General features: G+C 44.7%; 1 protein-coding gene across 1 annotated transcript in view; it reads right to left on the reverse strand.

The window, feature by feature from the left end:
• The window catches only part of MYRIP (myosin VIIA and Rab interacting protein), a 221,144-nt gene that overhangs the window by 54,971 nt on the left and 153,946 nt on the right, over window positions 1-12,227 (reverse strand). The window contains exons 9-10 of the mRNA XM_029241812.1: window positions 12,035-12,191; window positions 4,097-4,725 (exon numbers count right to left, since the gene is read on the reverse strand). Coding sequence (XP_029097645.1) covers window positions 4,097-4,725; window positions 12,035-12,191 — 786 coding nt within the window. The remainder of the gene's footprint in view (window positions 1-4,096; window positions 4,726-12,034; window positions 12,192-12,227) is intronic.

Here is a 12,227-nt window from a genome sequence, read left to right on the forward strand (position 1 = left end):
CTCCATTCTTTTTCTGAGGTCCTGGATCATCTTCACTATCATTATTCTGAATTCTTTTTCTGGAAGGTTGCCTATCTCCACTCCATTTAGTTGTTTTTCTGGGGTTTTATCTTGTTCCTTCATCTGATACGTAGCCCTCTGCCTTTTCATCTTGTCTATCTTTCTGTGAATGTGGTTTTTGTTCCACAGGCTGCAGGATTGTAGTTGTTCTTGCTTCTCAAGGAGCAGCATCTTTTAAGGAATGGGTTTATGATTCTAATATGGCTTCCGTGACTCAGAAAACTGCTCATAATAGATATAGGATGAATTATTTAATAATGATTTGATGACAGATATTTAATTTGAAAAAAAATAAGGTTAGATCATATTGTCCCCTAAAGTAAAGTACATTAGACTAAAGAGCTAAATGTAAAATACAAAACTACAAAGTATTAGGAAAAAATAGGAAAATATTCTAATAGCCTTGGAGATTTAAAACCTTCTCAAACAAGGTACAAAATATAAAGGAAATGAAGAAAATAACTGATAAACTATTAGCAACAAAAATTTTTGCATGTAAAGTATACTTAAATAAAGTTAAGGTGAAAGTGATAGACAGTGGGAGAGTATCTCCAGTGTGTAACCTTCAAAGAACTAACGTCTACAGTATAATTAGAAAATAAAACTAATTCCTAAAAAGCAAGGAGAAAAAGACAATTGGTCTGACGAAATAATAGAAGAAACATATAAATGTGTCTTTCACGGAAGGAAAAATGCAAATAGCTGTAAATATAGGAAAAAATGCTCAATCTTAGTAGTAACTATGTTAACTAAAAAGAAATATATTTTTTTCCTCACATAAAGTTGGCAACAGTTTAACAGACTGACAACACTGAGTATTGTTGACAATATGAGATAATGTGCTCTATGGTGCATGGCTATGTAGACTGCTGTGAAGTTTTGGGAGTTTAATTTGGCAAGTGCTCATTATAATTAAAGATCCATCTATGCCTCCAGTCTGAAATTCTACTCCTGTACTTGTATAAAGAGCTTTGTGCAATAATATTTTCTGCAGTATTGTTTATAACATCAAACATTGAAAAAGACTTGAATAGCCATCATTATGGGAACTATTGATTGTGGATTCCTCCCCACCTTGGAACAGTGAAGAACCGAGGAGGTTGGGCGCGATATTTGGAGCAACACTGATAAAGTTCTCTTATCATTAGCATTGCTTAGAATTGTCCGTGCCTGGTGCAAGATGATAATTAAAAAGACTGACTTTGATTGGATTTATTATTGTTTTAAAATTCTCATCAGGCAATGCACCCTTACTGCTTGCACCCTGAACGGCTTGCTCCCACTCCCACACTCCCCGCTGAAGACCACTGCGATGCAATCTTTTGTAGGTACTGTGCAGAGATCTGTGTGCTCTGACTTTTCCATCACATACTGTTAGGAGAAAAAGGTGGAAGAATATGGGGAGTAGGATGCCGATTTTGCTAAAACACAGATACATTTACAGAACTATATTTCTAAATGTGCTATACCTATATGATGCACAAATACAAATGTAGTCATTTGGGGAGAGATGCCAGGGATTTAGGGTTGTGCTCAAAGGAGACTATATCTGTATGTTTTAATAATTTTTATATTCACTTATTTATATAACTTATAAGTATGCAAATAGTTTATATATATATATACATATATACATGTGTATATATATATATATATATATATACCTTTTTTTGGTGGGGGGGGGAGGGTCGAGAACTGCCCTAGTAAACTAAATAGAAGGGAGGACGAGGAGGGCCAGGGTTTTGAAGTCCCCAGAAGTGCAACGCCATCGCCACCTAGTGGTGGGGAAAGAACACTGCCGAGGAGGCAGACACAGCAGATGTCCTGGATCCTTTCTGCTGGCCCTTGCCTTCTCCTGTTGACGCCTTGCAAGGATTAACAGCAGAAGACAACTTACAAGCCACCTCAGAATAAATAGGAAGCTTCAGGCACCTAGTTATGGTGGATAGGTGGCATTTTATACCTGCCAGTGAATCATGCAGACAACTCTCAAGAATATCCCTTCAGGCAAGTCACCCAGAGTCCCTGGAAAACAGTCTCCACTTGAGCTAGATGATAATGATTCACAGTTGAACCGAATTTTATATTTCTCATTTATGATCACAACAATCTCACATGGCAGATTTGTAATGATCTTATTTTACAGAGGAGAAAATGAGAGCTTGGACCAAATTTCTAGGCAACATATTAGCAGGTCAGGCAGCACTGATGCTAAATTCTGTGACCTGAGGACCTCTGAGTGCACGACTGTCTTTTTGTTTTAATTTTTTTTTTTCATGACTGTCTTAATGGGAGCCCCAGGATCAGGGATCTGGCTGACAATTCATAGAAGGTCACTGTAGCAGAGGCTGGTGATGTCCCAGGCTGTATCCCCCAGACCTACATGAGTTGCCTGCAGCCACAGGGGATGATCTGTGGCTCACTGATAGTTTCCCACCTCAGACCCGGCTCTCTCTCTTCTTCTTCATCTGAGGGATTTCTCAGGCACCATCCATGCAAACCTGGCTGTGTATGGAGTTTATGCTCACCCTGCGTGGGACCTCTCTCTACCAGTGGGAGATGGGAGACTAGGTAACTCTTCCCCGTCTTCTAGTAGGAGAATTCTGAGCTGTGATCCACATGACTTCTCAGTGGGTCCCTGGTGGGATGGAGCCCCAGTTGCCTATATTGTATCTTCATTGGCTTTTCTCATTTCCCCGTTTCACTCTTGGGTTTCCTGGGATCGCCTCTCTCATAAAACTACATCCAAATCCTTAATTCCAGACCTGTTTTTGGTGGAACCCAAACTAAGAATGCAAGGCACGGTAGCTGGGTACTATGGGAGATGCAATGACATCCAGAAAGTGGGTGTGGTTTCTCCAGGAGCCTAAAAAGTCAAGTTGATAGTAATGCAAGTAGCTGTGATGATGTGCCTACAGAAAGCAGAGGCAACATAACTAGATCTTCCATAAGGGTCACAGTTTCAAATAGTGCAATCCATTGCTTTTAGGCATTTAAACTTTCCAGGCTACATGTGTCCTTTTTGAGTTTAGAAAACACTGCTATGGGAAGGCCAGAGTCAGCATCACAAAGTTCAATATTCAGTTCATGGTGATCACAACCAGGAAGAGGTGAGGGCGAGGACACAGCATGATTACAGGCATAGAGCTGGGCATGAGCAGGGTTTATTCACAGAATATAAAATTAATCTGGTTGGGGGTCCATGAACTACCTGAAATTGTAAGCAAAGTGTGTGTGTGTGTGTGTGTGTGTGTGTGTGTGTGTTTGTATGTACAGGTCTGTTTTTCTAGGGAGAGATTCTATAGCTTTAATCAGATTCTCTAAGGTGGTTCGTGAGGTAAACCGTGAGGGAGGTGGCACTGAGGATTCCGAGGAGGCTTGTGATGGGGACTAAAAGTCACAGAATGTTAGTAAACTGTGCCCTGAATTATCACATTGAAACAATACTGACTGTGCCCTTGTGCTGTGTTCTAGGACAGCAATTTATAAAGTTATCTTATTCACTCATCACAACCATTCTTTGAAGTAGGTTCTAATATTAGCCCCATTTGACAGATGAGGAAACTGAGACCTAAAAAGATGCCTTGTCCAAGGTCACACAGCTGGATTTGAACTCGAGGAGGCTGACTCTAAACCCCATAGCCTTAACCCCACACCAGTGGCCATCAGACTTTAATGCACAGAAGAATCACCAAGAGAGCTTGTTATAACAGAGATGCCTGGGCACCATCCCCAGAATTTCCGATTTAGCAGCTCTGGGGCAGGGCCTGAGGATCTGCATTTCTAACAAGTTCCCAGGTGCTGCTGCGGCTGCTGGTCTGGGGGCCACACTTTGCAAACCCACTTTGAACTCTAAGCTTTCATCTCCAGAGAGGAGGGCATGGAGCCTCCAAGAGTTATGACTGAGCAGCAAAACCAAGATGAGAATCCGGTTCCATGGATTCTGAACCCGGGACTCTCCACACCACTCCTGCTTGGAGGAGGGCACAGCCTACTGAAAAATGTGTGTGTGCTTGCACGCACCCAGCTTTATTACCTGATGTGTGTCCAGCTCCGGGGAATGGCCGCTGGGGAAAGACAATTCCTTGCTTGGCTCCTCCGAGCCCACCCGGGCCCTTCTCCACCTCCTGGCCCTCCGATCTGCGGGGTGGGGGGCCTCCTCAGGCTCGCTGCTGTCTGAGGTCTCCCTGCTGGCTGCCTGGGGGTTGAAGTTCACGTCTAGCTCTCCCTGTAGGCGCATCTTCTCGGCTGAGGGATTCCTGGGGGCCTTCCTCTGCAACCAGGACAGCCCGGCCCGGTGCCCAGCTTCCCGGGAAGAGCCTGCCGAGGAGGTTTCTGAGTCAGAGCACATGGCCTCGGGATTGGGGGAGAGCCCAGAGTAGGCGGAGGGGCCTTGGTCTGAGCCCTGGGCTTGCGTGGGCTGAGGCTGGGGGTTCCTGGGCAGGCTCTGGGGCTGTGGGCACAGCGTGCTCAAGGCCTCCTTCCAGTCAAAGTCCTCCTCGCTGTCAGAGCCCATCTCATCATAGGCGGACGCCACGCTGGAGGCCGCCTCCAGGGCCTGAAACGTGCCACTCTTAGGTTTGGCCAGCAGGCGGGTTGGGGGCAGAGCCCCATCCTTCAGGGCCATCCAGTTGCCGTCAGGGCTCTGCAAAACTGGGGCCACATCTGCAGGCAGGAGGGAGAGAGAAATCAGAGAGGGGCTGGTACCGCCTTAGAACAAGGGGCCCCGCAAAGACCTCCCCTGTGCCCCTCTTCCTAGAGCACTTTCTGGTCTTCCTGCCCATATGTGGCCTCCTCCTTCCCTGAGTTGCTGTGACAGACTGTCTGGTTCATTCCATGATCCAACTTGGGTTCTGGCTGATCACGCACAGGGCTGGGCCCTCCTCCCCGATGACAAGGGCCCTGTGGCAGGGTCTGGGTCTCAGTCATCTCTTTGGCCTGCACTGTCCCAAAGCCAGCTCGTGCAGAGGAAAGAGCAGAGGCTGGGAAGTCAGAGGGCCAGGGCAGAGAGCACGCTCAGCCACTTAGCCGCTGTGTGAGTCTCCGAGCTTGGGTCTCTGGTTGGTGAAAAGGGCACAGCTAATACTTCTCTGGGCTGCCGAGAGGATGAAATGAGCTGAGGCTTATAAAGTGTGTTACACATACCTGCTCAGAGCAAAAGATGAATTCTTAACAGCTCTTTCCCCCTTGCCTATAAATGAGGCCACTGTAGGGCAGGGCAAAGAACAAGAACTTTGAATTCAGGCAGAGCTAGGACTGAGCCCCAGTCCTGGCCATTACTAGCAGGTGACCTTGGTCAGAGAGCATCTCTGAGCCTGTTTCCTGACCTGTCAGTGGGGACAGTGTGACCCTCCCGGGCTGTCAGAGGATTTTTATGAGACAACATATGTGAAGCATCCATCACAGTGCCTACTACAATGAGGGCCCCCAACTATTTTTATCCTCCATCTATTGAATTGAATTATACCATTATTATTTAACACCTGACTGGATCAGCACCTGTGTACTCCTTGTACATGTGTATAGAAGACAGATATGTTTATACCCTACGTCTGTACCCTATAGTTCCTCTTCCGTACTACAACAACACTGTTTCCACTGACTGTGAACATTCAAAAGAGAGGCTAACCAGGGTATTATTACCTTTGACATGTTATGGGCTCTACCTGTGATAATAGTAGGTCTTCTGAGAAAAAGGGCTCTATTTTGTTGGCGTCTTCCCCAGTGCCATGCCCCAAGATTGACAGTCAGGTAGTGCAGAAGGCAGTGACTAAAGGGCCCATCAGGGTTTCTCCAGAAATGCTCGGGCTCTCTCTCAGTTGGAGCTAGTAATGGCCAGTGGGCAGCAATCTTGCTTTTCCTAAGGCTTTCTCTGGTTACTAGAGCCTGTGCTGACTGCCCTGAGGCAAGATGGAATCACCACCTCCTGGGAGCAGCCCTGACCAATGACTGGGGAGCTAGGGGATAAGTACCCCAGCTCCCTTGCCCATTGGAACTCTTGGAGCTCCCCAGTGAGGAGGGCTCATCACCCATGGTCGTACCCTGCTTCATAACAAGTCATTTGTTGCTTATTTTCACTTCCCTGTATCATATCCCTACTCTCCTCCCTGTGGTTCCAGGTTCACCTCCAAATAAACTATAGGCCCTCAGATCTTTTTTTTTTTATGGCCTTTATTATGTTGAGGTAGGTCCCCTCTATGCGCACTTTCTGGAGAGTTTTTTTTTTTTATCATAAATGGGTGTTGAATTTTGCCAAAACCTTTTTCTGCAGCTATTGAGATGATCATATGGTTTTTATTCTTCTGTTAATATGGTGTATCACATTGATTGATTTGCATATATTGAAGAATCCTTGCATCCCTGGGATAAATCGCACTTGATCATGGTGTATGATCCTTTTAATGTGTTGTTGGATTCTGATTGCTACTATTTTGTTGAGGATTTTTGCATCTATATTCATCAGTGATATTGGTCTGTAATTTTCTATTTTTGTAGTATCTTTGTCTGGTTTTGGTATCAGGGTGATGGTGGCCTCATAGAATGAGTTTGGGAGTTTTCCTTCCTCTGCAATTTCTTGGAAGAGTTTGAGAAGGATGGGTGTTAGCTCTTCTCTAAATGTTTGATAGAATTCACCTGTGAAGTCATCTGGTCCTGGACTTCCGTTCGTTGGAAGGTTTTTAATCAGTTTCAATATCATTTCTTGTGATTGGTCCGTTCATATTTTCTATTTCTTCCTGGTTCAGTCTTGGAAGGTTATACCTTTCTAAGAATTTGTCCATTTCTTCCAGGTTGTCCATTTTATTGGCATAGAGTTGCTTGTGGTAGTCTCTTAGGATGTTTTGTATTTCTGTGGTGTCTGTTGTACTTCTCCTTTTTCATTTCTAATTTCATTGATTTGAGTCCTCTCCCTCTTTTTCTTGATGAGTCTGGCTAATGGTTTATCAATTTTGTTTATCTTCTCAAAGAACCAGCTTTTAGTTTTATTGATCTTTGCTATTGTTTTCTTTGTTTCTATTTCATTTATTTCTGCTCTGATCTTTATGATTTCTTTCCTTCTACTAACTTTGGGTTTTGTTTGTTCTTCTTTCTCTAGTTCCTTTAGGTGTAAGGTTAGATTGTTTATTTGAGATTTTTCTTGTTTCTTGAATAGGCTTGTATTGCTATAAACTTCCCTCTTAGAACTGCTTTTGCTGCATTCCATAGGTTTTGGATCATCATGTTTTCATTGTCATTTGTCTCTAGGTATTTTTTGATTTCCTGTTTGATTTCTTCAGTGATCTCTTGGTTATTTAGTAACGTATTGTTTAGCCTCCATGTTTTTGTATTTTTAATGTTTCTTTCCCTTTAATTGATTTCTAATCTCATAGTGTTGTGGTCAGAAAAGATGCTTGATAGGGGGCTTCCCTGGTGGCACAGTGGTTGAGAGTCCGCCTGTCGATGCAGGGGACATGGGTTCGTGCCCCGGTCCGGAAAGATCCCACATGCCGCAGAGCGGCTGGGCCCCTGAGCCATGGCCACTGAGCCTGCACATCCGGAGCCTGTGCTCCGCAACGGGAGAGGCCACAACAGTGAGAGGCGCGCGTACCGCAAAAAAAAAAAAAAGATGCTTGATATCAGTTTTTCTTAAATTTACTGAGGCTTGATTTGTGACCCAAGATGTGATCTATCCTAGAGAATGTTCTGTGTGCACTTGAGAAGAAAGTTTAATCTGCTGTTTTTGGGTGGAATGTCCTATAAATATCAATTAAATCTATCTGGTCTATTGTTTCACTTAAAGCTTATGTTTCCTTATTAATTTTCAGTCTGGATGATCTGTCCATTGGTGTAAGTGAGATGTTAAATTCCCCACTATTATTGTGTTACTGTCGATTTCCTCTTTTATAGCTGTTAGCAGTTGCCTTATGTATTAAGGTGCTCCTGTGTTGGGTGCATATATATTTATGATTGTTATATCTTCTTCTTGGATTGATCCCTTGATCATTATGTAGTGTCCTTCCTTGTCTCATGTAACATTCTTTATTTTGAAGTCTATTTTATCTGATATGAGTATTGCTACTCCAGCTTTCTTTTGACTTTCATTTGCATAGAATATCTTTTTCCATCCCCTCACTTTCAGTCTGAATGTGTCCCTAGGTCTGAAGTGGGTCTCTTGTAGACAGCATATCTATGGGTCTTGTTTTTGTATCCATTCAGCAAGCCTGTGTCTTTTGGTTGGAGCACTTAATCCATTCATATTTAAGGTAATTATTGATATGTATGTTCCTATTACCATTTTCTTAATTGTTGTGGATTTGTTTTTGTAGGTCCTTTTCTTCTCTTGTGTTTCCCACTTAGAGAAGTTTCTTTAGCATTTGTTGTAGAGTTGGTTTGGTGGTGCTGAATTCTCTTAGCTTTTGCTTGTCTGTAACGGTTTTGATTTCTCCATCAAATCTGAATGAGAGGGGCTTCCCTGGTGGCACAGTGGTTGAGAGTCTGCCTGCCGATGCAGGGGACACGGGTTCGTGCCCCGGTCCGGGAAGATCCCACATGCCATGGAGTGGCTGGGCCCGTGAGCCATGACCACTGAGCCTGTGCATCCAGAGCCTGTGCTCCACAACGGGAGAGGCCACAACAGTGAGAGGCCCGCGTACCGCAAAAAAAAAAAAAAAAAAAACCTGAATGAGATCCTTGCTGGGTAGAGTAATCTTGGTTGTAGGTTCTTCCCTTTCATCACTTTAAGTATATCATGCCACTCCCTTCTGGCTTGTAGAGTTTCTGCTGAGAAATCAGCTGTTAACCTTATGGGAGTTCCTTTGTATGTTATTTGTCATTTTTCCCTTGCTGCTTTTAATAATTTTTCTTTGTCTTTAATTTTTGTCAATTTGATTGCTATGTGTCTTGGCGTGTTTCTCCTTGGGTTTATCCTGTATGGGACTCTCCGCGCTTCCTGGACTTATGTGGCTATTTCCTTTCCCATGTTTGGGAAATTTTCGACTATAATCTCTTCAGATATTTCCTCTGGTCGCTTCTCTCTCTCTTCTCCTTCTGAGACCCCTATAATGTGAATGTTGTTGCGTTTAATGTTGTCCCAGAGGTCTCTTAGGCTGTCTTCATTTCTTTTCATTCTTTTTTCTTTATTCTGTTCCGCAGCAGTGAATTCCACCATTCTGTCTTCCAGGTCACTTATCCGTTCTTCTGCCTCAGTTATTCTGCTATTGATTCCTTCTAGTGTAGTTTTCATTTCAGTTATTGTATTGTTCATCTCTGTTTGTTTGTTCTTTAATCCTTCTAGGTCTTTCTTATACATTTCTTGCATCTTGTCGATCTTTGCCTCCATTCTTTTTTCGAGGTCCTGGATCATCTTCACTATCATTATTCTGAATTCTTTTTCTGGAAGGTTGCCTATCTCCACTTCATTTAGTTGTTTTTCTGGGGTTTTATCTTGTTCCTTCATCTGGTACATAGCCCTCTGCCTTTTCATCTTGTCTATCTTTCTGTGAATGTGGTTTTTGTTCCACAGGCTGCAGGATTGTAGTTCTTCTTGCTTCTGCTGTCTCTTGGATCTTTGTATTAGGGTCCATTTCTGGGGTAAGCCAGACAGACACGCACATGATGCAAATGTGCAGACTTGCCCCGTCAGTGGAGCATTCACTCTCAGGGGAAAGGTGTATCCTTGGGGCCTTACAATTAGTCACTAAGTCTGCCCTGAGGACCATCTTTGGGGCTCTGAATCTGGTGGTGCTTCTTCTTAGTGGCACACCCTTGGCCTTCTCTCCTTGAGGAGTTGGCTACTCTGTTCTCTGAGCTTTGCCAAAAAGCTTTCATTTTTTTTTTAACACTTAAACTATATCTTATTTTTGTGGTTGTCTATCCCGCCTCCCATCCCCCACCCCTGACCATGAGCTCCTTGAGAGCAGGGCCACCTCTTCTTCACTGCTGGACCCCCAGCCCCTGGCCAGTTCTGCAACCCATCCTGGGCTGGTAAAGACCACTCGCTTGTGAACACAGGCACCCACAGGCTGCAGGGGAAGATGGGGCACTTAATGTGCGGCTCTACATGAGTCCAGCTGTCTGCATCCTCTCCTGGGGCAATGGGAGGAAGCCAAAGAGAGAAGGCCCTAGTGATGCTACTCTGTGCCTGCCTCCAGGGTTGGCTGTGTTGTAGATGTGGTCCTGGACTCTCCTCCAACACCCACTACATGGTGGGCTGGGGTCTGCCCATCACCAGCTCCTCTCTTCTTCTGCCTTTTATAATTCCAGATTGCATGTTGCTCTGGGAAAGCTAGAAGTTGGCCAGTTTTTATCTCAGCAAAAGCAGGGATGGCTCCATAAATGCCCAACCCCATGAAAACCTTGGTTGTCAAGCTGCATTGTGGGAAATTCTCAGAGCTCTGCCTGGGCTCCAGTACCATATTCCCTTTGTGCACTGGGACACCCTCTGGGACCCTGCTCTCCTCCATCCTCTCCTTTCTCCAAATTCTCACTCTTTCATGATTGTGCAGACAACTCACAGTTAGAAACTCAAGACCAGGAACTGTACCCTGATCTTTATTTCCCAGTAATGAGCACATGCTGTGTATATGGCAGATGCTCAGTCAAGGTCTACAAAGTGAAAATGTGTTTGGGGGGGGACATGGATTACTTGCTGTAAGCACTGTCAAGAATGAAGACTGAAGGTGGGTTTACTCAGCCCACAGTGTCTGCTACAGCTGACCTCAACCATGGACCAACAGCCTCCAGAGCCAACCTTTCCCCTGAAGCATAAACAGAACTGCTGAAAATAGCCCAGTTGATGTTACCCTTCTAAGATGACCTCTGCCTCTGGCCCGCCTCTGTTCTACATTTGTGCTCTGCTGAGACTGAAAAGTGCCCCCAGGGAATAACCTGCTTCCTGCTAAACAGATCAGACATCTTTCAAGACTTCTAGGGTTGGCCTGGACATTTTAGCATGTCAAGGACCAAGCAGTCCTCGGAAAAACCAGCAGTTTTCCATACAAGTGCTTTATATTTTTTATTTTAAATCTTCATCCTGAGAGATGCATGGATTTTTTCTTTTTTCTTTTTTTTTTTTTTGCGGTATGCGGGCCTCTCACTGTTGCGGCCTCTCCCGTTGAGGAGCACAGGCTCAGCAGCCATGGCTCACGGGCCCAGCCACTCCGTGGCATGTGGGATCTTCCCGGACCGGGGCATGAACCTGTGTCCCCTGCATCGGTAGGTGGACTCTCAACCACTGCGCCACCAGGGAAGCCCCAGAGATGCATGGATTTTTGAGCCAAGTATGAAATCATTTTTCTGTGTGTGATGTTGTTGAACTAATTATTTTGTTTCTATGCAACTGATAAATTACACATGGGTGCCTTAGTTTAGAGAAATTTATGCACAAAATCATGTTTTGAAAACCAAGATCCTTTGCAAATTTTTCTGGAATGCTCATAATTCACCAGGAACGGTTTTGTGAAATGGAGTGTCTTTTACAAGTGCTTATAATACCCCCTAAATTTGTTAGTTTCTAAGTCTGAACTTTGAAATGCTCTTTCTTTGTTGTTATTTGTTTACTGTTATGGTGTGGAGACACTTATTACCATGAGTAGTTGAAAAGCCCTGCAAATGTTTGAGGACCACATTAGCTGCGGTATCTTGGATACTGCAGTGAATGCCTGCTAGGTTGGATTGGTGTTCCTGGCCTACATATAATAAGACACCTTCTCCTAGTCCACATAGAACACGTAGCTGAAGGGGGGCCGTGTAGCCAAGTGATCTGAACACACTTGCCCACTGTGTCACGGGTCTCAGAAGGAAAACTGCCCATGTGGGAAACATGTCCACATTATATATTGTGTGCTGTGTGAGAGACCTCATGACTTGGTGGCCCAGCTGTCCCAAATGGGCACACCCCACTCCGACTGATGTTAGGAAGGGCTGAGCAACCACACAACAGCCGAGAAGCCTCCCAACAGCATTTTTGAAGCCCACAGACCAAGCACATGCTGCTTACAACAGTTACTTGTCTCATCCAGCCTGTCCACGCTCTTCCAGCTGGGCAATGCCTCCTCCTCCCTCGGCTGCTGGTCCCTCGGCTGCCTCGATGCAGCCTCCAGCGAAGAGGTCCTCAGGGCATCTTCTCTGCTGAGTGGGAACGCAGACTGTGACCGCTGTGGAAAGAAAAGAGGGGAAGGGGTGACCTTGTA

This window comes from Monodon monoceros, unplaced genomic scaffold, assembly GCF_005190385.1.
Source record: "Monodon monoceros isolate NGI ecotype Baffin Bay Population unplaced genomic scaffold, NGI_Narwhal_1 Super_Scaffold_3, whole genome shotgun sequence".
Taxonomy (NCBI): Eukaryota; Metazoa; Chordata; class Mammalia; order Artiodactyla; family Monodontidae; genus Monodon; species Monodon monoceros.